At 43.3% G+C, this 27,233-nt stretch overlaps 5 protein-coding genes across 7 annotated transcripts; 2 read left to right on the forward strand and 3 right to left on the reverse strand.

Annotated features, from left to right (window-relative positions):
- The first annotated feature begins 3,512 nt into the window (after positions 1-3,512).
- On the forward strand, positions 3,513-8,252 carry LOC125539083 (uncharacterized). Of its 2 annotated transcripts, XM_048702453.2 has the most exons (8): positions 3,513-3,696; positions 3,921-4,077; positions 4,729-4,924; positions 5,272-5,342; positions 6,915-7,155; positions 7,304-7,482; positions 7,806-7,898; positions 7,993-8,252. In XM_048702453.2, exons 1-8 carry the CDS (start codon positions 3,648-3,650, stop codon positions 8,057-8,059), a joined length of 1,053 nt encoding a protein of 350 aa, XP_048558410.2. In that variant the 5' UTR covers positions 3,513-3,647; the 3' UTR covers positions 8,060-8,252. The 2 variants fall into 2 exon arrangements, with proteins under 2 accessions (XP_048558410.2, XP_087400639.1); XM_087544513.1 differs by having other exon boundaries at positions 3,514-3,696; positions 7,806-8,252.
- Positions 8,253-8,525: 273 nt separating this feature from the next.
- On the reverse strand, positions 8,526-12,044 carry LOC125539084 (ribosomal RNA small subunit methyltransferase J). Its single transcript, XM_048702454.2, has 6 exons — positions 11,520-12,044; positions 10,722-10,820; positions 10,154-10,331; positions 9,205-9,302; positions 8,969-9,030; positions 8,526-8,858 (listed from the first exon to the last, which is right to left on the reverse strand). The coding sequence occupies exons 1-6, from the start codon at positions 11,928-11,930 to the stop codon at positions 8,747-8,749; spliced, it is 960 nt and encodes a 319-aa protein (XP_048558411.2). The 5' UTR covers positions 11,931-12,044; the 3' UTR covers positions 8,526-8,746.
- A 320-nt stretch (positions 12,045-12,364) lies between these two features.
- MIA40 (Cox19-like CHCH family protein) lies at positions 12,365-15,099 on the reverse strand. Its single transcript, XM_048702455.2, has 4 exons — positions 14,836-15,099; positions 13,958-13,986; positions 13,725-13,850; positions 12,365-12,885 (listed from the first exon to the last, which is right to left on the reverse strand). The coding sequence occupies exons 1-4, from the start codon at positions 14,954-14,956 to the stop codon at positions 12,709-12,711; spliced, it is 453 nt and encodes a 150-aa protein (XP_048558412.2). The 5' UTR covers positions 14,957-15,099; the 3' UTR covers positions 12,365-12,708.
- A 78-nt stretch (positions 15,100-15,177) lies between these two features.
- LOC125539082 (Mitochondrial substrate carrier family protein) lies at positions 15,178-18,223 on the forward strand. 2 transcript variants are annotated; one of them, XR_007296654.2, is made up of 7 exons: positions 15,178-15,444; positions 15,528-15,606; positions 16,330-16,425; positions 16,861-17,377; positions 17,484-17,619; positions 17,710-17,972; positions 18,073-18,223. XR_007296654.2 is itself a non-coding variant. In XM_048702452.2 (6 exons), the coding sequence occupies exons 1-6, from the start codon at positions 15,316-15,318 to the stop codon at positions 17,896-17,898; spliced, it is 1,146 nt and encodes a 381-aa protein (XP_048558409.2). In that variant the 5' UTR covers positions 15,178-15,315; the 3' UTR covers positions 17,899-18,223. The 2 variants fall into 2 exon arrangements, 1 of the variants encoding a protein (XP_048558409.2); XM_048702452.2 differs by having other exon boundaries at positions 17,710-18,223.
- Positions 18,224-18,552: 329 nt separating this feature from the next.
- LOC125539080 (uncharacterized) lies at positions 18,553-22,618 on the reverse strand. The gene is made up of 12 exons (XM_048702448.2): positions 22,461-22,618; positions 21,851-21,951; positions 21,345-21,634; positions 21,141-21,212; positions 21,001-21,059; positions 20,755-20,890; positions 20,503-20,599; positions 20,316-20,382; positions 19,715-19,903; positions 19,389-19,543; positions 19,159-19,260; positions 18,553-19,055 (listed from the first exon to the last, which is right to left on the reverse strand). Exons 3-12 carry the CDS (start codon positions 21,604-21,606, stop codon positions 18,944-18,946), a joined length of 1,251 nt encoding a protein of 416 aa, XP_048558405.1. The 5' UTR covers positions 21,607-21,634; positions 21,851-21,951; positions 22,461-22,618; the 3' UTR covers positions 18,553-18,943.
- Between the last annotated feature and the right edge of the window lie 4,615 nt (positions 22,619-27,233).

Below are 27,233 nucleotides of genomic sequence, written 5' to 3' on the forward strand. Positions count from 1 at the left end.
CGCCGTCGTGCTGACGGAACCCACCCTCGGCCTCAGCTGGATCAAGAGTACGAGGGACGTCACCGAGCTGAACGTGTGCAGATCGCGGAGGTGACGTGCGTTCGGTACTTGATCGGTTGGATCGTGAAGACGTTCGACTACATCAACCACGTTACTAAATGCTTCCGCTTTCGGTCTACGAGGGTACGTAGACACACTCTCCCCTCTCGTTGCTATGCATCTCCTAGATAGATCTTGCGTGATCATAGGAATTTTTTTGAAATATTGCGTTCCCCAACATACTTTAGTGATCTAAACACTCTTATATTTCTTTATAGAGGGGGTACTACAGAAGGATATAAAATTTTATCGCGATAGAACACAACAACTTTATTGACTCAAAGGAAATAAAAAGATAAATATGCTCCCATAAGCGCTTTTCTTTAATGTCTTTTAGCTAGGCATGGTGTTCTGGGGATAGTTTGAAGTTTTCTCATTATTATTTTCCAGGGAATAATTTTCTCTCATAATGGTTTCATATGGTAATATATTTTCTTCCTTGGAAATGTCACGTCCTTTCCTCATTGGAAATTGAAATATTATATGTCCTCTTCCTTTATGTCAATGACATCGCAATGGTTCTTTAAAATGGTCTTCCTAATGTGATAGGACATGAAGGATTGCATTCAGTATCTATTACTATAAAATCACTGGTAACATAAATTTTCTATTTGCATTTATAGGGACATCATTTGTTCTTCCCAATGGCCTTTTAATGGTTGAATCAACCAAATGTAAACTTAAAGAACAATCAAACATAGATCTTAATCCAAGTACATCATATAATGCTTTTGGCATGGTAGAGACACTAGCACCAAGATCACATAATGCATTACCTACAAAGTTATTAATTATGATCTTGATATTAGGTTCCCAACCATCTTATAATTTTCTTGGAATAGAAACTTCTTCTTCATATTTTTCTTCTCTAGCTTTTAAGAGAGCTCCTACAATTCTCTATTGTATTCACTAGCATTAGGATTTATAACAAACTCATGCAAAACCTTTATCACTTCAGTAAGAGTGCAATCATCATAATAAAAAATTACCATCTAAAACAGTGGGATAAATACTACCTAAAGTTTTGATCTCTCTCCAAACCCGCTTTTAGCAATACGGCAATCAGATTTAACACTCTTTAAAATAGTGGGATCATTGCTATATAAAGTCATGACCTCTCCAATCCCGCCTTTATAATCATGGAAAGTAATATGAATTATCATAGGGTCATCCGCAATAGAGGTCCAACAAAACTTATAGTTTTGACCTCTTCAATCCCTTTTTCAGCAAACAGTTCAGCATTTCTAGCTTCTCTCTGTAACCTTTATGTTTCTCCTCTAGCTTTAATCATGGTGTGTTTGCTACTTGTATAATATATATCAAGCTTTCCACTGGTCGTAATATTAACTTATTTTTTAGTAGTAATCAAATATTTCATCATATTTTCTAGACCAGTGGGTATATTATTATGATCATAAGAGTTTTCATATGAGTTTCGAGCATTTTGAGGATAAGGCTTAGCATAATTTTTACCAAAAATATTCATGTGAGCGTTGATATTAGAATTGTTTCTTTCAATAAAGTTGACTTATATTTGTTCCTTATTTTGTTCAACAAGTTGTGCAATAGAAATACCCTTAGGATCAGTAGGAACATGCTTAGTAGCAAGCATAGACATAATCATATCAACCTTATCATTCAAGCATGCAATATCCTCAATAAAGTTTACCTTCATTATTTGGAGTTCTTTTAGAGTGCCAATGGGCATAATTTTTCACCATCTCATCAAGGAGATTTGTAGCCCTCCCAAAGAGATCTTGTAGCTAATGTTGTGGCAAGTAAATATTGACAATCTTACCCAAACAATGACAACTTTCCTAGAATTTATATCCATTTTTAGGGCAATGCTAGGTGTCGGGCAACCGGTCGAAAGCCCCGATTGGTCACCTTCCCTGCCGTATGATCGCTTCATTTGTGGCCAATCGCCCTCTTTCACGTTGCATAAACAAACGCCTTCCTCCCATTGCAAAAACCACAACACATATCCTCCCTGCTCTGTCATAGTTACACGCATGGTTTCTCGCGCCAACTATAATAGTCTACGTCATGCCTCTCCCAACAGCATGCATGGCCGCTCGTAGCACCACCATGCCCCATAGCTGGCCTCTGCAGCAGAGTGCACCATCAATTGCAGTGACATATGTCTCTTCTTCGTCACTGGCCTGCTCGCAGTAACACGGGTTACCGATCCTAACGGAGCGCCCCACCGTCACAGCTGAGAGGCACGCCAGTCCCAGCATCATGATTGTGTGTATCTCGTTGTTGACTGATTGGTAGCACCGCGGGTCGCCGGTTCCAACTGAGCTCCCCATCGGCAGCACCATTGTGGTAGTGCGCCTCTCGTCGCCTACTGTCTAGCAGCATCGTAGTTCGTTGATCCCAGCAGAGCGCCCTGCCGGTCGCAGCATCACGGTATTGCGTGTCACATCCCTAGCACCGGCGGTCATCACCTCTAGCATCAGTACCACGCCCTTGCAACACCGACTATGGACTCGCATAAAACACCTTGGGGATCACAACAACACGTGTCCTACCGGCAGTCGACCTTCGTAGCACCAACGCCCGCCTTTGTAGCTCATGTGCCCAACCTTTGCAGCACCGGCGCGAGGAGCGGGGCCGCCCTACAACGCCGAGCTACTGGCATCGCAACACTGTGCAACGAAGTGGTTGCCTACCTTGCACCGTCTGGCAGCACTGGCCTCACAGCAGCGGCCACTCATAGCCCCCTCTGACTCGAGGCGGCTTCGCGTGCCTCTGGTTTACAACATCGATGAGCAGCCAGCAGCTCCCGCAAACAGGACGAAGGATGAGTGAGAGGCAGTGGGCGTGACCATGTCGTCAACGATGATGAGGTGGCAGTGGTTGATTGAACAACATCGGCGGCCGGCTTGCAAATCCTCGATTTGGTGGGGGAGAAGAGAAGCGGGAGAAAGATGAGTGAAACTGTTTTGACCTGGTATAGGAAGAAAGAAACATGAGGGGATGTGTCACATGCACGCCCCACGGGTACATGGCACACACGCGCGAGTGGACCAACGAGAACGCGGACGAGTTGGCTGATTGGGCTCATTTACCATTTTGTACCGGACGTTCTTTGTTAATTTGTCTGTTCTTCTAAATAATAATACTTTCTCCGTTCCTAAATATTTGTCTTTTTAGAGATTTCAACAAGTAACTACGTACGGAGCAAAATGAGTGAATCTACACTTTAAACTATGTCTATATACATCCATATGTGATAGTCTATTTAAAATCTTTTAAAAGACAAATATTTAGGAACGGATGGAGTAACTAACAGATGTAAGATGTTCATTGGTTTCTTAAGAAAAACTAGTGTTAAAACAGAAAAGAAAACCAACATGCCCTTTTGCTAACTGTGCCAGTCCCTGCCGACATCGGGGCCCGTCCACATTAGCTAGCCACCGCCAAACTGACAGCCTTGCAAGCAAACGAGCCCGCTTTCCTCGTCTACCTCCCCTGCCTCAGCTCCTCCTCTGCTCTGCCTCGCTCCCCGCAGAACACCGATGAAACCCTAATCGGCCTCTCCGATGCACGCGTCCGCGCGCTTCTTCTATTCCTCCGCCTCATCCAGGAAGGGTTGGTAATCTTTCCTCCAAGTTTCCCCCGTTTAATTTTGGTTTAATCATGGAGGATTTTAACCTCCTTCCCTGTGCCAGAACACCATTACTACTAGTTTTTAGGATAAATGCTTGTAATTGTATGATTTGTCTTAAAGGTGCTCAAATGCTGCCCCTGTTGCCATGTAATTAGTTTGCCTGTCTTGTGGGTTTTAATTCTGTCATTTTACCCCCATTTTTCAGCCATTGCTGACGTTTCTGACGCCGTTGCACGGTCGTCCTATCGGCCTCTCTGTGCGAAGAAGCATCTGGGTTCTCCCTCTGCTCAGGATCCACCCAAGGTCCAGAAGAGATTAACAAAAGAAGAAAGAAGGGACAGGGTAGAGGAATTTGTTGAGAAGTAAGTCAAACTCGGTCTGGCCAGCATTTCTAACTCTATTATTGTCATCAGCATGTATTGCAGTTTTCTTGTGCTGCCTTTGTATATAGCGAATTACTACAATCTTGTTTTAGTCATTGCCTTCCACAAACGAGCTAATCAACCATACTTTGCAACTGTTACTAGATGAAAACCAAGTGCTAGCTTCAAAACAATCCTCGTCAAATTTTAAATTTTGAGACTTCCGGTTTCTGTACACAAAGAAACGACGAGATCCTGGAGAGTTGGTGCAGGAAATTTAGGGAGGATCTCGTCCTAGTTTCACATAGGGTGAAAAGAAAGCATCTGCAAAGTTTCAAAGTCTGGATACAACAATTCCTTTAGCTTGTTTCCACTGTACTTATCCATTCTGTACATACCCCCCTCATGTGAATACTGTCACTTATATTTATGTAAAATTCACAGTAGCCTAATTTCCTACTGTTTCCCGGTCAAGAATAAAACATCCGGCTGTATAATGTCTGTCGTACCACATGTAAATGTGCTTCTGGAATGGAGCTAGGTGCTTGATGCAGTTCTAGCATTGTATATCTGTGAATGCACCCAATGGGCTTGTTTGCGTCTTTAAACCTTACATCCATTATTTATGGCTGGCTCTGCTATTCAATACAGTTACAGGGCATCACATGAAGGAAAATTTCCGTCTGCTACATATGTTCGTAAGCAGGTTGGAGGGTCCTATTACGTATTGTGGGCATTACTCCAGGAACTGGAGTACAATTCGAAGCTGAGGAGTGATGTCAGTGATGCCTCTTTCAACTCAACCAGAGATGCCAGGACCAGCTTCGAGGGCATAAAGGAAGAGAAGGTATTTTATTGCAGAAACCCTACTCTAACTCTCTGTCCATTTTGTTCATGTTGTTAGTTATTGCCAGTTTGATCTCTTACATTTCTGGCAGGGCCTATCTTATAGTGTTGTATTGTAAGATCAGATCTCAGAAAGAGATTACAAGGTTTTAACAGTTAGTTTTAGTTTAATCTCTGTGCATGCTAAAATCATAAGTACCGGTTGAACTTTGATACATGTTTCCACTGGTATACTATCATAATTGCGCTATTAGTAGCTAAACCAGGATGCTTTAGGAATGCAAATGCCCAAACCATGTCAGGTCAGACACAAAGTGAGAATATGAACACCCTTCTTTGTGTTCTCAGGATCTACCCGAAGTCCACAAGAGAATGACAAGAGAAGAAAGAATGGCCAGGGTAGAGGAATTTGTTGAAAAGTAAGCCAACTTGGCCAGACAACATTTCTGTTTGTTATTATTGTGATCGGCACTTGTTATACTTTGTGTCCGTGCTTCCTTTTATCTAGTTTCAATCTTGGGTGAAGGTGGAAATACTACCTTGCGTACTATAGAATTACATTATACTCCCTCCGTAAAGAAATATAAGAGCGTTTAGATCACTACTTAAGTGATCTAAACGCTCTTATATTTCTTTACAGAGGGAGTATATTACACAGTAATGTCTTACAGCCAGCTGATCAACTCTGTTTATCAGATGTAAGATTCGTACCACTCGAGATATAGTGCTTGATAAACAATGTCATTTTCTTATTTGGCTCTGTGAGCGGTTCGAAAGGTTCAAGCAGCATGTTTAAGCAGGCAGTGAATGCCTCACAAACATGGCTAGGATTGGAATCCAGCAAAACCGCTAGTTCAGGCTATGTTTGGTAGCAAAGTATTGCAAAAACTGTAGTATTGCAAAACTACAGTATTTTAGCATATAGGCACAAAATACCACAATTTTGACAAAACAAAGTATTTTGAAGTATTGAGAATACTGCGACATGTTTGGTTAGTGCTTGTATGCATCAACCTAACTTAGCTAGCTATAGTCGTTCACGACACGCATGGGTTCCAACGAGCGCGTTAGGGTGGAGTGCATAGGGGCACGTCGTGGTGCCATTCATGTTGGCGGCGGTCACGAGCAGTGCGTGTGGGATGAGCAGCAGCTAGCAAGGTCGCGGCATGGCGGCGGCTGCACAACCAGTGGCAAAACAACACGCATACGACACAGCTTTGACCAGCAGTAGCACACAACTAGGAGTGCGCAGGGCACATTCGAGCTTGGACAATAGTGCGTTGGGGGTTCACGGAGCAGCCAGTACCGCGTGAGTTGGCCAGCGGGGCAACCAGCTGCTTGGGGGCATGGGGCATAGGAGCAGAGAGGGAGGAGCGCAAGCGGCAGTACGATGGACACCGTTTTTTCTCTCCATCGTCGTCTCTTAGTTTATCCATGTCTGCCCATGGAGAAGATCTGAACAACATGCAGGGGCGACACCTTGGGAGCGAGGAAGACGATACAAACGTCGTTTTTTCCGCTCGCTCTGTTAAAGAAAAAAAAGGTCCGGGGTTCTTTTTTATATGCAGAGAAAATACCACGGTTTTGGCAATACTGTAATATTAAAATTGCAGTTTTTTATGGCAACCAAACAGCTCATTGCAAATAAAACTATGATAATATGAATGACTGTAGTATTTCTGGATTACTTAGAAAATACTTTACTATCAAACAGGGCCTTCTCGAAATTTGGGAAGTGAGCGATCTGATTTATGCGGTTAAGCTACTCAATCAGATTTTGTCATTGTTCCCGGATGAAAACCAAGTTTTAGCTTCAAAAGAACCCTCGCTAAATTTAAATTCTGGAAGTACCAGTTTTATACCGATTCTCGTTGTTACCAGCTGGATATAGTCACATATAATTGTGCTTCACCTGATGAGGTGTTAAGGATTCGTTTGTGCTTGTAAATCTTACATCCATTGCTTATGCCTGGCTCTATTATTCAACACAGTTTCAGGGCTTCACACGAAGGAAAATTTCCACATGCGACATATGTTCGTCAGCAGGTTGGAGGGTCCTACTATACAGTGCTGGCATTACTCCAGGAATTGGAGTATAATTCAAGACTCAAGAATGATGTAAGAAATGCCTCTTTCAGCTCAGAAAACTTCAAGGAAAAATACGGGCTCCACAATATCGATCTCTCTCCAAGAGTTGCTGCTACCAACTTTCAGGGTGTAAATGAAGAAATGGTAGTACCTCATTACAGATAACGTACTTTCACTCTTCATGCTTTTCTTTTTGAGTTTTCATCATTAAACATCGTCACTGTGCATGCTTAAATAATCATATATCTCCAATTATGTTTGTGCTCATAATAATAATCATCTACTTTTGCAGGCTAAAACTTCGAAACCTCTGGATCTAAATACTAAGCCACAACTTCCAGAATGCCATGGTAAAGCTGGAGCTGCAAAGCCAAAGTTATCCCCAACAACTTGTTTGGAGGATAAAAGTGAGCCAATGGCATCAGGTCAAACTGAAAACAACAATGTGGTTAAGGCACAAAACCTCAAGAGGTACTGCTTGCATTCCCTCACGCAAGATCAACAATTGATTTACAAATGATCGCATGGTAACGGGGTAGCTAATTTTGGCTCTGCAAATTAAGCAGCATGAGCACCTAAAGATGACTATTTGAGACAATACCTGCATTATTCTTAAACTGCATCAAACAAATCAAGAAATATGTGTTTATCAGTAGCACATGTATAAAGATAGCTTACATAGTCCTCTCCACCATCGTTGATTCACACATTTTAACACTAAGATGTTGCATGTGATGTTATTTTGGTTGCTACCGTCTTATGTTCCTCACAGCTTTTCTTGCTCCATAATGCAGCCCTAAGCATGCGCATGAAGCATCGAAGGGGGCAAATCTGTGGGGCAGCCTGAAATCCTTTGCTGGTGGACTCAGGATCTTTTGGAACAATCTGTAAATTCATATGGTCTGGCTTGCTAGATGTGATTACATATAGGATACACATTGTTTTATGATTCTTTTCATGACCTGAAACACAATTGTATAGATCTCCAGGAGGTCCATTCCTTCCATCTTTCAGACGACGCTCCTGTCAGCTATACAAGTCACCATAGAAGTTGGGAGTACTCTGTTTATTCACCCCTTCATCCAGTTTGCCTGTGTCAAAATTAAATGGAAATTTTCCTTTATCTTTTACAGACTTGATTGCTCATGTTGTTTTACATTCAAATTTGGATGCTTTGCTACCCACATATTGTGCACAATGGGTTCAGAATGGCTTCGTCTCAGTCTATTAAGATGTTCCAACTTTTTCCTGACTCAGATGTATATAGACGCATTTTAGTGTGCTTATTCACTTATTTCAATCTGCATGTAGTCCATATTGAAATATCCAAAACATCTTATATTCACAAACAGAGGGAGTACTTAGAATCATTGCATCGACAATCTGACAGCACCATTGCCAAACATATCCTGGTTGCACATGTGCGCAACTCACACCCAATGTAGGGATATATATAAACTTGGTTCAGTCTTATAATTCATGGATAAAGACCATAAAAGAATAAACAACGCAAATACAGTTAACAATTGTCGCTTTATATAAACTCACTGCTACCATTCTCTCAACAACTTCCTTGTTTTAGTCAGGTGGTAGACAGGTCCGAGATACTGCCAGAAGCTACAATCCTAGTAGAAGGTAGATTTACAAAACTTGCAGTCAACTATCCAGGACAACCCTCTCTTCTTCAACCATTGACAAAACTCAAAGATGATAAGTATCCAACCACTAACATACTTCAAGATGATGATGAGGTACCATGTTCATCAGAATCTTCGACCATCCTTTCTAACGACTCGATATCACCAGCTTCAGAAAGGGTACGACTGCGAAGGCTGTCTGCATCCTCGCTGCTCAGATGAAAACAGGGAAAGAAACAACAGTTATGACAATAGTATTGGATGCATCAGTTGTAGCATAAAATTTGTGATGATAATCCACAACAGAGATTTAGCCATACTCTGTAACTCCAAAGATTTCTTTGACAACAAGCGAGCCGTCCCGGGAACAGAACTCTGGGAGCTGGATAATTCACAGATATCCAGTTATAATGGAGGAACAGGGAAGGAGCTGAATACATTATAATACAACATCATGACATCTAAAATATTTTAACTCTATTTTGGAGTCCAGAAAATTCTTAGCTGCAAGAGTCAATTAAAACAGAGTCAATAAAAACAGACGCCAGCAGCTTACCTCTGATAAGTACATGATTTTTCCGAACAATGTTTGCACAGCAAGCTTCCGCTTAAAACCTTGCTCTGTAAACCCAGATAAGTCCATAACTATTGGACCTGCAATATCATAAAACACAAATATCCTCAGCACTCTAGCAGTGTGCAAGCATAACCTTACACATCAAGCTTAGTTGTGAATCAAACAAAATTATCACTCCTACCAAAAACAAGCAATTTATAATATTTTGAACACTATCCCGCAGGCCACAGCTCTTGATCATTTTCTAGAAAGACAATGATTCTCCTATTTGATATGCAAATCATACGCTCATAGGTTCGTAGCAACCCTAAAAATAAACCGTATAATTTTAAGTACAAGAACTCATGTTGAAGGTGTCAAATTGAACTTCAACAAATGAAGCATTCAAATGCAGTGCTTTGATTTTGACATCATCTTAAGATTTTCATGCTCATTAAAAATGACAACGTATTGCTAAAACTCTCTTATTTATGTCTGAATATTGCTGCAGCATACAGATGTATATTAAATGATGTTTGACGACCCAAGTTAAAAAAAAAGCAGATGTTTAGCAACTCACACAATGCAGACATCATTTTCAGGCTCAGAAGCTAAAATAACTGAACAATGTGTATAAAGCTAACGCGACGAGCGGATTTGACAACAATGGAAGAAACAGACAAATGCCAATATTATATGCTCAGTAATCGTTGGAAAGTAATCTTCTAAAAGTTTGCAGCGAATCAAAGTACAAAACCAGTAAATTATGGGACACATGATCAGTACCAAGTTTTACAGAGGATTCCACCAGGGAGATCCACAAATTTCATAGGAAGTCAAAAGAAGACAAAATCACTTCCGTGTTTTAGAATTGAGCAGCCAGGGTCTTGAAGGTTTAGGAAAAACTATGTGTTATCTAAGAGTACCAGAATCAGAAGAAGAAAAATACCTTTTTCCCGAACAATTCGTCTAGATATCTCATTCAGAATCTCAGCAACTTCATTATCTTCTAACATCGATGCTTTCCTAAGATGTATGAGATCCACAACCACATCAGGATTGAATTGTTTTTCATTCAGTGTGTATCGGATGTACTTTCTTACTACATCATCCATGTCAAATCCTGTCTGAATACATGGGGAAAAAAGTTAAAAGTGTATACGTAGTCCTCACTATAGCCAGACAGCTTTGCGGCCAACAACATAATAAGAAAACCATTCCTCAAACAGCAGTAGAAATGGCCAAATGGGTGCATTGGTGCAAAAGCATTACAGTTTCATATGTCAAAATCTATTCTGACCAGCAAAATTTCTGGTTTAGATCTTTGCAAGGAGATAGTCTTGAGTCTAAATATTTTTAGCACAAGTCATCAGTGTAATTTAACCTTCCAGAATAAGATATCTGAGAAACACTGGTCAAAGTAGATTCATTTGTTGAGAAAATAAAGCAGGTGTGTGCTAACAGCAGTCCAATATAAGTTCAGATTCTCAGGAATAATGGTTGAATCAAGGGCACACCTTTTGCATTAGTTCTTGAAGAGCTGGAAAATCCACTGCTTCCCTGCCCTTCTGAAACAACTCGTCTAGTGACTTCAACAAGAATATATTCTTGGTCACCTGCAAAGAAATGGAGTCACCATGAAATGCCAAAAATATATCTGGATAATGGTTATGACTTCTAAGAGCAACAGAATTAATAGTCCCATCAAGAACATCAGCAAGAAAAAGAAAATAAAGAGTAAAGATGAGCCTAGCTTGTGAATTGTGATCAAACAAAACATAAGCTTAGTCAGTGATCAATAAAAAGGTAAGCTTAGCTTGTGATCAACAGAAACTTCATTAGTACAAAATGAAAAAAAGTTCTCCTGATTCTTTCTCACTTGAAAGTAACAACTAACTGAAACAAACTGAACTATTTAGTATGGTCATGACTCATGGTTCTATGATACTTGATGAATAGAGATGAAATTGCAACATAGAATCCCTCGCTGAGAAAAAAAAAGAGTCAATCTCCCATATTCTCGAGTCCTTGAACGCCTTTAGCACCCAATGAACTACTATTGGAGTTCGGATTGAACAAACGAACCGCTGCTCCACACAATGTGCCTACATTTTGGCATGGCTAAAACTCTATTATATATATAAGAGAAATATGCCATCACTTTATTATCTACCGCCACCAAAAAGACGAAGCACAAGCAACATGTCCAATCTTAGAGAGGAACCACCAGTGTGTAACTAAACTGCTAATCGTATCACTCCGCAGTCCCCCACTAAGCATCGATCTACACATGATTTTCAGACTCGAAGGCTCACCCTCTTCTTCTTCTGAGTGCGCGGGGAGGTGAACCTGCGGAAGGTGCGGACGGCGGCGAGGACGAAGGAGACGCCGACGTAGGCGAGCGGCACGGCGAGGAGCCACGGCACGGGGCTGGAGCCGACGCGGGGGCCGGGGATGGCCTGCGTGACGGTGCCGGTGAACTCCACGAGGTCCAGCGCCTTGTCCTGGATCCACGGCAGCTCCTCCTCCACCTCAACCTCCTCGTCCGCCTCTCGCTTCGGGGCAGCGCTGGAGTTGTTGGTGCGCTTGGCGCGGGCGACGAGGAGGGGCGTCGGCCGCCGGGGGGCCGTGCGGGCCGGGGCGAGCAGGGTGAGGGGGCAGCGCCGGACGCGGCCCCCGGCGATGGGCACGGAGAGCGGGTGGGAAAGGGTGGTGGTGGTCGCCATGGAGACGGAGGTGGAGGCTAGGGCTTATCGCGGCGGAGGTGGAGTTGGGTGGGACTCCTCCGGGGTGCGGAGAAGAGAGAGACCAAGCCAGAGTAGGCAGTGGCTGAACAAAAAAACCTGTGACGGGTTGGGAGAGAGGAAGAGCAGTAAAATGGGCCGAAAGCCCACCAAGACAACATGCTTTTTGGGCTTCTATCCCTGGCGCCAGCTCTCAAAAGAAAAAGGAAAAGGCTCTGCCTGCCCGCCAGAAGGAAAATCGTTGAGCACTTCCCCAAAAGCTCTTGCAAAAACTTAAGACCATCTTCTTTTTTTCGAGAATAATTAAGACTATGTCCACTTTGGTGGACATGTCGTGTAATGACACTATTATCATTAGTAAACTCAGAGTTAAGAGACAGATAGCAACATTCACAACAAGGTCAAATAACTGTCACTGCACAGTTAAGAACGCATGGATTAACAAGGTCCATCGATTTCGTATAATGGGCTGACAGCAATCATGGAATCTACTAGTTCCTTTTGACAACAAACCAGCACGTCAAATCCGTTCAGAAACTGATGTCTCTAGAATACAAGTTTTCCAGTTTCATAAAAACGTGTAATGTTCTCCCAAAAAAAAAGTGGAAGTATTTCTACCACACAAACTGTGCTTATTTCTGCCGAAGAATCCTGGATGCTTAATCTTGCCTATAAAGGAAGAATTTATAGGAGAAACAAGGTGAAGAGTGCGAATCAGGGTAATCTCTGTATCAGGCTGTCAGCTTAATACCACAGGATCTCAAAGCTTTGGTTTGGATTTGGATTCTCTAGACCATGCTGGAGCTCTAACTTGCAGGTTGGACTTCTCAGCCTCCTCGTCCTTCTCCTCCTCTTCCAAAATCTCCTTAGAAAATGCCGCTGGATTCTCCTTGATGCAGTTCTGCAGCGCGATGAAGGGCTGCACACAGTCTGATCCCTGGCAAGGCAAAGGAAGCAGGTTTAGTGTAAGTCAATATCCAGGAAGAAAATAGACATGAATCAGACAGCCAAGCATTTAACAGCATACGAGTGGAAGAGTTTTGTATGCAACAGCGATTCAGACATTAGGAAATAGCCCTCTGTAAACAAATATAAGAGCTCATATATTTCTTTACGGAGGGAGTATTACAAAGAGTTATAGCATCTCCATTTCTTAACTCTTTTAACTTTGATGAGGAAAGAGGGCAAATTCTTGAGGTTTATTTTGTTATAAAGTAACAAGTAAACCGAATAAGTACTTTTGACCAGATTGAATTATAATTGGCTACCAATAACATCGTAGTGTAACCAAATAGACAATGACTGCCATACATCTGTTGCTATTTGGATTGTAAGAAAATGCGACACAGAACAAAAGATCTTTATTGTGCTCCGTCAGATCTACAAACTACTTGGGTGCCTTTTTAGTTTATACTACAAACTAGCACACTGAAGCAGCCACAGAATTCGTCTGAAAATAGTATCGGGCGAAATAATAAGAACAAAAATGTTGACAATAAAAGGAAAGGGCCACACTACTCATTATAAAGACTACGTTAGAAAAGGTATCAATTAACCACATATCTGCCAAACACTAATCCCAACACCCAACTTCCTTGAGTGCTTACCTAAAATAACTTTCTTGGGTATTTACCTAAAAAACACCCCTGAGCTATTGAGTTAAGTTTAGAACAAAGAGGCTCTTTATTATGATTATCCAGGGAAATTTTAAGTACTGTAACTTACAGAAGACAGCTATAATTGAAGCAACTTGGTAACTTGAGATAAAAATACAACCTTCTCTACTTCTGTGCTCCTCAGGAAGCAGGAAAATGCATCAACAAATCCACTGCCACATGGTCCAGTTTTCAAATCAGCCACGCACGGACAATCCAGAGCTTTCTGTACCTTAACGTCAATTGACTGCATAAGCAGATAACTGTTTCACTGATCTCCCAAGCACCATGAAGAATAGAATACTGATATATAGGTATCTATCAATCTTCCAGGAGCAAAATAAAAGGTCTTACCTCATCATCCTCACTAAACGACATAGCCTCTGTACATTACAAAAATTCAACATCAGTAATCAGAAGATCAAAACACTAATGCTGGCACAGATTAATGAGCCTTCAAAAGATGCAACATACCCCATGCAAAGCGCACGGGTTAAAAGAACATCACATAAGTAATATCAGTCTAGATTGTTGCCTAGAAATGTTGTAATCCTGCTATTATTAATGAACGAAAACTCCTTTTGATACCAAAAAAAAGGAACACTAAGGGCAGTCTAGATTGTTGCCTAGAAATGTTGTAATCCTACTATTGCTAATGAATGAAAACTCCTTTTGATACCAAAAAAGGAACACTAAGGGCAGTCTAGATTAGGGAACCTCCAATAAAGCAGCGCATGCCATACAAATTTGAAAGAGCGCGCGAACTTTGTGCACATTGGGGTATTTTTTGGGGGAGATGTGGAACTGGAATCTAGTCGTTTTGGCAAGATATTAGCAGGCTGAAGCTTGGTAGCTCCTCAGGACAGGGGTATCATCAACTAGCGCATACCCTATATGGCACTAGCATTAAAGACTACCTCAATTTCGGCATGAACGCGTAGATGTTATACGATTTGTAAGTTCACCATCTACTAGTACAAGGTCTGAACTGCATATAATAACCACATAGTGGAGAATCACAGGGACAATCTCGTCCACCTAAAACTCGCAACTATCCTTCCCTAGAGCTCTGCTTCCACCAATGCTCCCCAAATCCCAGCAACCCGACGGATAACCTATAGGCTGCCGCGACTTGAAGAGAACCACTACTCGAAACGGCCGCGTGTCCGCTGGAAAAACGAGAATAAGTGGACATCGCCACCGGCGCCTAAGATTCAGAGTTTGGCGTGTACCTGCGGCGAGCTCCTCGAGGGAGGAGGGCGCGGGGGCAGGAGACTGCGCCGGCGCGGGGTCGGCGGCCGGCGGAGAAGGCTCCTCCACCGCCGGGTCGGGCTGGCTCTGTTCTTGGCCCATCGATGGTTGGTTGAGCGGCTAGTAAGAATTCAGGCGGCGGCCACTCTCGTCTCGACGACCGGCGAAGAAGCGAGAGAGCAAAAAGCGACCGGCGGCCTGAGCAGGAGCGTGGTCAAGTACTCAAGTCGCCCGGCGGCACACCACTTTGGAAGGCAATTTGGACCCGAGTCCGACTCTGACCGTGCTTCCCGTCCGTCCGATCGCGCCAAGATTCGTGTGCAGGTCTGCTTCCGTTCCATGGGCCGGGCCGGCCTTCGTGAGTGGCCAGCGGCGTTCCAGTGTGTGTGTCGCCCACGACACGACGCCTCGGCGCCTCCCCTAAACCTCCGCGTCGCCATTCCCCCCTCCAGCCCGCCGCGATGGCCGGAGGCGGCGGCAAGCCGTTCGGGGACAACGTGTTCGCCGGCCACGCGGCCGCGGGAGCCGCGGCGATCAGCGCCTCCGCCGTCGCCGTCCACCCCCTCGACACCGTCAAGAGCCTCCTCCAGGCGAGCGCCCCCCTCTCTCAGATTCTCCCATTTGCGGTGCTGCTCTTCTCTCGTCAGGGTCTGATTTGTTTCCGCGTGTGCAGTTGAGCGCGGCGGGGCAGAAGCAGAAGATGGGGATCCGTCATGCGGTGGACCGGCTCATGCACGTCTCCGGCCCTGCAGGTGTTTGGTTGCTTGCCTGCTTGCTACTAGACGAGTAGAGATCTTCCTTCGTTTGGTGGTTCTGTCGTGATCTGTGATTAGTGATTAAATCTTCGATCCCCTTTGATGCCAATGCATAATAATAACTAGTGGAGTTGATAGGATTGCGATGTTGCTTGTTGAGTTGACAGTCTAGAACTGGTAGTGTCTGACTTCTCAGATTGCCATCCAGCTATTAGTAACAGTCCATCATGATACATATAGCTTGTGAGCCTGACAAAGATAATAAATCTACATTAGATAAGATCTTACTGTGATTGTGTCCAACTGTCCATAGTGGTTCTACGCACTGTCTACATTAAGAGCATATCCAGTAGGAGCCTGAAGGCTTGGATTATTTAGTCAAATTACTCAGCTTGTACAATTTTTTGTCGTCCAAACGTAGATCTAGAAGCTTGCTTTTAATTGCTTCATTGCTTCTTTATAAAATACCTGGGCTTGCATAAACATTTCACTTCATTCTGTTGCCGTGCCTGCTTCATGTTATCATACCTGATTGACTTACTTTAGAGATTTCTAATTCATGTATGATGGTATCAAAGGGGATCATTGTACTCATAATAATAACTACTGGAGTTGAGAGGATTACTTTGCTCTGCATTCTAAAGTAACATATTTCTGATGCCCATATGTTGCTTTGCTCTGCACAAAAAATATCCTATTAAATAATTGTATGTATTTCAGGTCTTTACAGTGGCATTGGGTGGTCAATATTAGGTAAACTGCCTGGTTTGGGAGCACGTTTTGGGACCTATGAGCTTTTAACAGCCTTCTATAAAGGTACATACTTTTTTTTGCGACACAATTCTTTGCTTAGTGTAGGCTGCTTGATATCAACTTGTTGGCACCTTCTATTGGCAGTTTAGCACCCATGAGCAAACTAGACATGTTGTCGGTTAGACTTCTCTGGCATATCCTCCCATTTCCTATATGTTTCCCTGTTATCATACTCCAATTGCAGATTGACCAAAAGTCCTTTGAGGTAAAAGAAACAATTTGCATGATTTAACATTGGTACCTCTGAAGAACTGTTGTGATTGGAGCTTTTGCTTATGTGCAACAAAACTATAGCCTTAACATTCTAAACTATATTCGACTGTCTGTTTTCCAATAGTTAAGCATGAAACTTCTGACTAACAATGTAATCTGCAGCGACATATGCTGGTCGACGTATAGAACTTTGCAATGATATATGATTTGTTTGTCTCTTGGCAGATGGCAGGGAGGACAACCATGTTAATTATTCTGAGGCAATATTGGCTGGCATAACCGCTGGTGCTGTAGAGGCATTTGTGTGCACACCATTTGAACTTCTCAAACTTCGGTCCCAAGTTGGTTCTGCCATACCTATGAAAGCTACGAACCCTGCTAATGTTATACAGGAGTCGTTTCCACTGCTTTCCAAGCTATTACCTGGCCATGTCCCTGACATGAGAGTATGGAATAGCAGTGTTAGTCTGTTGTCCAATCTTTCCCCCAAGCATCCTGACATGATGGGTGCCCTGAAACAGCACCCATGGATGCTGACTGGCTCTGGGAAGCCCCCGTTACCCTCTGATGTTCAGGTGCCTTCGAGAGTGATAGCACTTGAAGGATGGGGTGCTTTATGGAGAGGACTTAGGCCAGGGGTAGCCCGAGACTGTGTCTTTAGTGGAATGTTCTTTTCTTGTTGGCAATTCATACATACGGCGATGCTTACTTGGCAGTCTGTTAACATGAACCCTGAACCCAGGTAATGGAGTCATATTAGTATATTTGATTTGCAAAGTAAAGATAGGGACAGTGTCATGATTGATTTTCGTTAGTATTGGTCTATTCTAACCCTTTGCTCATCTCAGGAATTTAGAAGAAGCAGGTCCTGTACCCCCTTTAGCTTCTAGTCTTGCTGCAGGCTTCTCTGGAGTTGTAGCAGCTGCTGCTTCACATACGTTTGATACTGCCAAAAGTCGTTCACAGTGCACTGTGATACCTAAGGTAAGTTTATACTTGACTGCTTTCAAACTTGGAACCACATTCTACCCTGTTTGCAAATGCACATTATTTGTTCTTGCAACTGTTTTTCAGTATATAGCAATGGAGAGGAGGTTTCTTAAATGGAGAGCACCAGGAATGTGGATAGAGAGAATGACAGGAACGTCACCTGCTGACAGGAATGTTCTATTTCGTGGCATTGGGCTACGGATGGCACGCAGTGGAATCGCATCTTTTGTACTTGTTGGGTCCTACTATTTAGCGGTAGATCAGCTCTTGTAGATGGAACGCAGAGAAGCCATTTATGAAATTCAAACACCTTGATTATATGCATCTGCTGAACAACCAGAGAAGAGGTAACTACGTGGTGCCTTGTTCATCTCATCCAGACTTCGTTGGAGTTGCGTGCTCCAGGATAGAATTTTGGTTACTAATGTAAATGTTTATAACAAACAGAATTGAAGGTCGCTATTGGTTTTGTTGCTCGTGTTGAAGAGATATTAAGTATTTTTATATGGAAAGTGTTAGTGGCTAAGGAGAATGGTGAAAGGTTAATTTTGGCAGCAGTGAGCAAATAAAAGGGCCTTCGATAGTTCGCAACGCAGCCTGTTGTTTGAGTGTACTTTGCTCGATGATCCTCATAAAATATGTCATGAAGTGTTTATAGTATTGTACATGCAAGTTGATGGCCCAAGTTTTAAATATTTATAACTCCAAGCACATACTATATGTGATGGATCTTATAGCTGATAGCTATGAGGTATTGTTTTTTCAGGGCTTGTAATGTGTTCCCAGTCAGTTAGTTGAGTAGACTAATGATAAAATATATATGGGTCGTTACCCCCTTGGTTGCTGTCTCAAAACTGAAACAGTTCAGAGCTTCTGTATGTGTTGGAAGTAGTTTAAATTTTGTCCTGGCTGCTTCTGTCTCAAGCATTGAATGAAAATCAGGATCATGTTTGGTAAATTTACCACATTAATAGGCTCAGAATGGCCACAAAACTAAGCCATGGTCAGAAAATCCTAAGAAAAAGGAACCATGACGCTCATTGGAAATATAATTTTTACAGGAATTGTTGGAAAGCTTTTGACAATGTGTTTCCATTGTCAGAGAAGATTTAACTGTAAAAATGCTCTTCAGATATCTTCAGGCCTTTGTAAAATTTGCTTCCAATTTGCCGACGTCAAATTTTCGGTCGGAACATATCTTTGTACACTTCCTTTGCACCGTGTTCGGCCTCCGCATGGCAGAATCCTGGTCGTTGCTTTCTCAGTAGTGCCAGAGCCTTCCCATCAGAAGACACTCTTGCTGAAGGCTGAATATACACTACTGGTGACCATCTTCTTTGTTCCAAAGTGGGTCTAATGGAGGAAGATCATAGTCTTCAGGTGTTAGTGCCAATGAGAAATCCGGCAACGGGGGTGGTGCTCCAATGACCCTGCAAGCAGGTGCGCGAAACAGATGACCCGTCAGTCCTTCAGATTCACAATTTGAGCAATTTTGGCGTGAGCTTATTTTGCCGCTAATCATTAGTTCATTACCTTTCTGGAGTATACAGGTCCTGGTTGATCCGGACCTTGCTTGAAGCCTCTTTCGGGATCTTGTCAAACAGATACTTGGCTGTTCCAAATGGAGTGGGGCTCCTGCAAAGTTACAGGTACTGTCTTCATTTTGCATTCTTCTTTCGCATACCAAGGGTAAAAAAAATTGAAAATATTAAGAAACTACACTTGGCGTGCGCCAAGTAGCAAACTAGAAGCGAATGTCTTACCTAGATGTTGGAGGAGTTGCATGGAAGGCTTCAGAGGCCCTTTTGCTTTCTTTCAGAAATTCCTCCGAAGCTTCCAATGCTGCTATTGCCATTCCGTGAGATTTCTCGCTGTTTCCTTCGTCAAGAATCAAACCATGGAAGTAGTATGCTGCAGACTGATAAGAGCACATACAGTGACATCAGTTTAGATGGTTGTAAGACTAGTACCCTATTGCAGGCGAAACATAGGACATCTGAAGCTATTTGAACTCGGCACGAACATTTGTGATTTGAAAATTAGACGGTTAACATTGGAGGTATTATGATGGTTGACTAACTTCACGCACCTTTGCTTCGACATATTTCCACTTGACAAATAGTAGATGCTTTTTCCCCCATCCGTCAGACACAGGAAGATCTGGAATGCTCTCCTGAACCTGATGCCAATATTTGACCATCTCACAAGCTAAGCGCCTTTTTACAGCTAGTGTGGCCTTTGGGCTATCGATTGCCAGCCCAAGCTGCATGTCAACACCCTGTAGGAGATGAAGGTTGCCAATGTTCAATGACCAATTGACCATGAAACAATATCAAATGGGACAGACAGGTTGGAATATGACTCTTCTGAGAAAAAGGGTACTAGGTTATGACTACTGTGTCTGAAGTTAATTTAGGAATGGTACTAGGTTTCATTTCACAATTCATCAAAATAACTGGAAATAAAGTACCAGGTGCTATAAAAAAGTTCAAAGCATATAAATGTTGCTTCAGGGGTGATAGCGCACACACCACACTCTAGGTCTAGGCGGTCCAATTGAACCATTTCAAACTTCCTCAAACTAGAAATCGGTGATCTTCTTCGCAGCAGCTCATTTGAATTGTTGTAGGATGTTTGGGAGTTGGCCACCAAAATTCAGGTAAAATATGTTAGAGTTCAGAACACAGTACCTGACCCAGAGCTTGCAGGCTAAGAGCTTTGAGATTTCCTTCAGCCAGGTCTACTGGAAGTTGTCTCCTGAAATTCATCCATAGGAAAGGAGTTTCAGTAGAAGTTTCCAACTTCAAAATCTTAAAATTACATTTTCAAAATGTGGAAAATAACCAGTTATCTGATGAACTGCTTAAGGGTACAAACCTTAGTTCTGATGGTATCTGTGGGAGCACTTGTCGAATCGCGCAGTCCAAGTAGCCAGATGCTTTCAAGAAAACGTCGACGGTGGCACGTCTGCTCTCTGTATACATTATCAAGAAACGATGCCTCATCAGTTATCGGTATCATGGACAGAAAAACTTAAATGAACTTCAGGCGATGAACATTCTCCAATTCTCAATGCATAAACTTGCTGGGCGATGACTTCAGATGCAGTTCAGTTTACAGCGACGCTACCTTCAGAGACCCGTGGCCCGTAACCATCGCCGTAAGCCCTTGGCAGGAGCAGGGAGTTGGCCTGCAGCAAGCAGACCATGGCCATCAAATGCAGCACGGACAGCACCTCGTACCATGCATCCGCCATGGCCGTCTCCTGCAACCGAAAATCCCATCCATGTTAAGAGCTATATAAGCACTGAAACTCTGAAAGGTAAATTTTGGTGAAAACCAGGCACGATTCAGTTAGCACTGACAGGCACATACCTCGGCCTTGTCCTCTTGGTTAGTCCACACAAACTGCACGCTGTGCCTCAACTCACTACCTGCAACATTTCACAGCATCAATCAATGAAATGAGAAAAATCAATGAAAAGAAGAAGATCGAAATTTCAGCAGCCACTCACCTTCTTTCACCAATCCTAGCAGAAGTGGCAAGTAGTCCTCCAGCGCCTGCAGGAGGTTAGCAGTGCTAGATCCTGCACAAAGCAGCAAGAGAGAGAGAAAATTCCAACCCCAGTGTCAGTTCAGAGGTCAACATCTGCCACGCAAAACCAGCCAGCAATTCAGGGCAAAGACCACCAAAGAATTCAGTCAGACACTCCACGCACCGTGCCGTGCGGCGGCCTTCCGCCTGGGCTTGAGCGCCACCGCCGATTCTTGCATTGCCATGTCGACGACGCGCGCTCTCAGGGCCGACAGCCTCTCCACGGCGCCCTTGTCCAGGCGCCCCGCGAGCGCCTGGGACAAGTCCACGCCCATGGGCGCCCGGAGCCCCGGGAGGAAGACGACGACGTCGCCGACGCTGCCCTGTTTCCTCCGCGCGCCGCCGCCGCCGCCATCGCTGTCCGGCGTCGACAAGCCGCAACCCATGGACGCGTCGACAAGTCCACTCTACCACCTGCAAGAATCACGACACCATCATCACAAGAGGTCGAGGAGGCGATCCGAAAGGCAAATCGAAGCAACTTTGCTACCGAATTTTCCCGACAGGAGGGGAAAAGGGAAAAGAAATGAAATTCTTGGCTTGCAATAAACGAGCGATGCGATTGGAGAGGATTCGACCGAGCAAAGAACCCGAAAAGAGGAAAAGGTTGTATATAAAAAGAGATCGCACCTTTTATCTTGTTTTCTTCTCGGCCTTTTCGGGGTTCCTTCAGACCGCACGCAAGCCTTTGCGCCTCTGATAATTCTGCTTCTGCTGCTGCTGCTTCTTCTCTGCACGCACCACGGCCGAACCAAAGTGGTAAGCGAACAGTGGGAGGGACGAAGGGGAGCAAGCAAGCAAACACTTATCCCCTCGGCAACGAGCTGGGGTCGTAGCACGTAAGGGGGCCAATCGACGTCAGAACAAGGGCGTGCAACTTGGCGTAATGCGCGGCCCAATTGGCGTGCTTTTGGCGCCTCGCTTGGCTTGTGTGAATGAAAAGGCAGTGGTACTGCTAGAATTATTCTGTGGGTCGGCGTCGGAAAACCACCACGGTGCTAGTACGTAGGCGGGCAATGCATCACCCGATCTGATATTTAGCCTCAGCCGCGCCAGTATTAAAAGGGTACAGTAGGACGGGAGCCCTTGAAGGATCGCGGAAACAAACTGAGACGTCCGTCCGGCGAGTAAGCGCGAGCTTCTCCACCTAATCTCGACGGCGAAAGCTTCTTGATACAAACTGCAGGTACAGGAAGAAGAAGAAGAAGAAGAAGAAGAAGAAGAAGAAGAAGGACTCAACTGTTCGAGTGGGGGTGCTGGCAGTCGCGGAGGCTATGGCGATCGCTAGCTTCCGTTGGGCCGGAGGAGCTAGCTAAGCAGGTGAGAGAGAGAGAGGGGGAAGGGGGGAGGAGGGGGAGGGAGATGAGGTAGAGGATGTGCGACTAGTCTATTTAAAGGGGAGCGGATTTGCGGTGATGGAAGTGTAGTTTACCCCTCAATTATTACGCCCGCAGCCAGCAAAGCGCGGCCGGTCAGCGACACGGACACCGAACCAGCCCCAGCCCCAGCCAAGCAGGAAAAAGATCTCCGACGTGTAAACGTGTGCGAGCGAGCGAGACAAATCTGTGACCCCCGCTCCCCGCGCTGAAACGGTAAATCGTCACGTGAACTACCTGCGGGCGCAGGGGATTCCTAGGCGTGGGTGATAGTCTAATGGGACACCTGTATGGCTGTCTCCACTCTCCCCGATACAATACGGCCGGTCACCAACTACGCATACCTGCCTACATTCGTTGCTCGTAGCTCCCCTGCAAACGCGATGCAAAAACTTGGTCATCCAAGCGTAAGGTATTTCTGTTTCCTTATAATATATACTCCCTTTGTTCCAGAATATAAAGGTGTATTGATTTCCGTGCAAGCCAACCATTTGAACGTTTGGCCAGGATTATAAAATAAAATAACAACATCTGCAATACCTAACGGATAACATATAAAAATACTTTTTATGGGTCCTATGGGGCCTTATCACGACGACTTCCCAACTGTCTACTACAACAACGTTTGCCCGGCTCCGGCGAGGGAGGGGCGTTGACAGCGGCGCGCCTTCGGCTCGCTTCAGTGCTTGTAATCGTTGTTAGGTGTTCTACGGATCTTGAAATAATTTTTATCATTTCTAGTGTTCGTTGTACTACCATGATTGAAGATGAATAGATTGAAAGTTTTTTTCGCAAAAAAATGATATAAATTTCATATTGTGGATATTGATATATTTTCTAAATATAAATCATTTTAGAGATTTCAATGCGGATTACGTATGGAGCAAAATGAGTGAATCTACACTCTAAAATATGTCTATATACATCCATATGTAGTCCTTATTTAAATCTCTAAAAATACTTATATTTAGAAACGGAGGGAGTAAAAAAGTAAGGCATTTTGTGTACTCCATCCGTTTCTTTTTTGCTCTGCGTGTAAAATTTGTTTGAAGTCACCGACATAAAGTTTGAACAAATTTATCTAAAAAAAATATAGCAACATTTACAATACAAAAGTTATATAGTGTGAAAATTAATTTCATGATGCATCTGAAGATATTGATTTCAAACTGTGAATGTTGTCATTTTTTTTCTTTATATAGTTGGTTAAACTTTACGAAGTTTGACTTCGGACAAATTTTTATATGCAGACTAAAAAGAAATAGAGGAAGTACACTTCTTTTAACGGTTTACACTCTCTGCTACTTGTCCTCGGCATGGATTCGGAAAAAAATATCCTCTCGATGACGTGAAGATCCTAGACCTGTTATAAAGGTTTGCCAATAATAGAAAGCACTCCAAACATAACAAAGATTACATGGAAGTTCTTGAACCACCGTACAGCCACCATTGCCTTTGACATGATCGACGTTTTTAATGGTGATGATGTGTTTTGGACAAATGGTGAATTTTATTGGCTTAAAATATGAATACATGAAGGGTGTCATGCATTCTTTGCTCTTTATCTCTAGTCTCCCCGATACAACACTGCATGCATTTGTTGCTTGATACTCTCCTCTCTTTTATTTTTTGTAAACCGTTTGATACTCTCTTGAAAACGAGATGCAACTTATTCTTGCAAGCATAAGGTACTTTTTTTTACAAAACTAACACATTTTTTGGTACACTCATTTCAGCGGTTTAGACTCCCTGCCCCGGCATAGATTCGGGGAAAAATGTCCCCTCTCTCTGGCGTAAAGCTCTCTCTAAAAACACTTATATTTAGGAACAGAGGGAGTAAAAAAGTAAGACATTTTGTGTACTCCACCCGTTTCTTTTACTCTGCGTATAAAATTTGTTTGAAGTCAACCGACATAAAGTTTGATCAAATTTATCTAAAATAATAGCAACATTTACAATACAAAAGTTATATAGTGTGAAAATTAATTTCATGATGCATCTAAAGATATTGATTTTAAATTGTGAATGTTGTCATTTTTTTCCTTATATGGTTAGTCAAACTCTACGAAGTTTGACTTCGGACAAATTTTTATATGCAGACTAAAAAGAAATGAAGGAAGTACACTTCTTTTAACGGTTTACACTCTCTGCTACTCGTCCTCGGCATGGATTCGGAAAAAATGTCCTCTCGATGACATGAAGATCCTAGACCTATTATAAAGGTTTGCCAATAATACAAAGCACTCCAAACATAACAAAAATTACATCGAAGTTCTCGAACCACCGAACAGCCACCATTGCCTTTGACATGATCGACGGTTTTAATGGTGATGATGTGTTCTGGACAAAGGGTGAATTTTATTGGCTTAAAATATGAATACATGAAGAGTGTCATGCATTCTTTGCTCTTTATCTCTAGTCTCCCCGATACAATACTGCATGCATTTGTTGCTTGATACTCTCCTCTCTTTTATTTTTTGTAAACCGTTTGATACTCTCTTGAAAACGAGATGCAACTTATTCTTGCAAGTATAAGGTACTTTTTTTTTACAAAACTAACGCATTTTTTGGTACACTCATTTCAGCGGTTTAGACTCCCTGCCCCGGCATAGATTCGGGAAAAAATGTCCCCTCTCTCTGGCGTAAAGCTCTAGATCTGTTATTAAGGTTCACCAATAGTACAAATGATCATATGCAAACACAAAAGATGCATCGGGGTTCCTGTATCATCAAACAATCATTACCACCGTACCGATTTTGTCACTCCCATATTGGAGTCGGCCTGACTTTGTTGATGATATCCAAAAAAATTCGAGCACGTGCCTCTAAGGACCGGCGCATTGAAGCCGCATTCGCTGCCCCCAAACCCATGAATCGATCCGGTTCACAACACCTTTGAGTGACACATGACACTAGATCTCGCCATTGTGCACGCAAGGCAGGAAACCCTAACCTTGCCGCCCTAAGGGGATGATAGAAAGCTACCCTGACCTCCACTATGTCCCGGCGGAGAAACTCTAGGTGGATCAGAGCCCGGGATACCATCTCAACAACGAAGCTCTAGCACCCGAGGACCTAACCCTACCATATCTACATGTCAGAACCCATATACCAGGATTCCTCACCGACAGAGATCGAAAGGGGTTGCACTCTTTACCCTTTTCGCCCTTCATTTACAAAGTTTAGCGCCTTCTTAATAGTGCAGTTGTCGTATGTATTAACTTAGATGGGCAACTATGTTAAACTTGGTGTTAAAGTTCACTCGGTAAACACTCGGATCTCAAATCAAGTACTCCCTCTGACCCAAAGTAATTGAGGCAACTTTAGTATAGTTTTAGTACATTCGTTATACTAAATTGCGTCAATTGATCTATATCGGAGGGAGTATTTGTATCTGCTTTGATGCACTGGCATATCTTTCTTAAACATTTCAAAGAAAAAATAAAGGGTCGCCCTCTCGACCTTTGCATCAGCTATGCACCCGGCCAAGACTTTATTCATGCTATGTTTAAGATGTGGATGCTGAAATCATCTTAGAGGGAAACAACTTGTGCCACTCGGCGGTGTCATGCTACCCCGTACAACCAGTACAACCGTAGTAATTTAACAACACTGAAAATAGATAAATAATAACTTTCCATCTGCCTTCTCAAAGGGCACGACCTTTGTGCCGCCATTGCCGCATCCACCGGCCTTTGACAGGGTCAACGATTTTGATGGCAATTGTAGAAGTGCATGTTCTAGCCAATGCAACCAAAAGACCGATTTGATGGAAGAGACTAGGCAGCATATTATATGTTAACACTCATCCTCACGTGTGACTTCTTCAGGCCTAAACGTGGATCAAAAGTTGGCTGCAATTTAATTGCGCCAGCCGGATCTTGAACTCGAGACCTCTTGGCTCCGATACCATGTAAAAGTGCATGTTTTAGTCAATACAACCAAAAGACCGATCTGATGAAATAGACTAGGCAGCATATTATACGTCAACAGTGATGACGTATGTTCTCAAAGGGCGGGACTAGTTTTTAACCAGCTCGATCTTGAATTCGTATAGATACCGTCCACTGTACTCTACAGTACAGAGGACTAGATATATACGCCGTTGCTGTATGTGATCAAGCCATGGTGTTTTAGTAAGTGTCGCACGCCTAGGCGCGTAGCCATCTAGCCAGCGTCACGACATATCAGCAGCTAGCTAGCGTTGGATCACAGCAGCATGACATGAACACCCGTTGTTTAACCCACAGGATTAGATTCAATAATCCTTGGCTGCCAGCCTGCCACCGCTAATGATTTGTATACTGGGCCTCGGATTGCTACGCACCCGTTTGGAGTACTCATCAGCGGACTTATGCCATATAAAGTGCTTAAAGGCTCCTGATGGGCCACACACATTGGGATACTTCTCTACTTAATCCTGGCCTAGTTATTGGCAAGTGGATTAGATCGATGCTAGCTCTTGCGCAGGCAGTGCTTCCACGCCAGCAATGGCGTAGTTAATTATCTGGATCGTTACGTGATGATAAGAGCAACTTCAACGGGGCGATCCAAACGGGGCGATCCGTTTAAGTCGGCCAGGCGGACGCCGGCGTCCGCATTTTAAAATGGGTCGGCTTGACCGTCCAACGAGAAGG

Source organism: Triticum urartu, chromosome 2A (genome assembly GCF_056163025.1).
Source record: "Triticum urartu cultivar PI428250 chromosome 2A, HENAU_Tu73, whole genome shotgun sequence".
In the NCBI taxonomy this organism is placed as follows: Eukaryota; Viridiplantae; Streptophyta; class Magnoliopsida; order Poales; family Poaceae; genus Triticum; species Triticum urartu.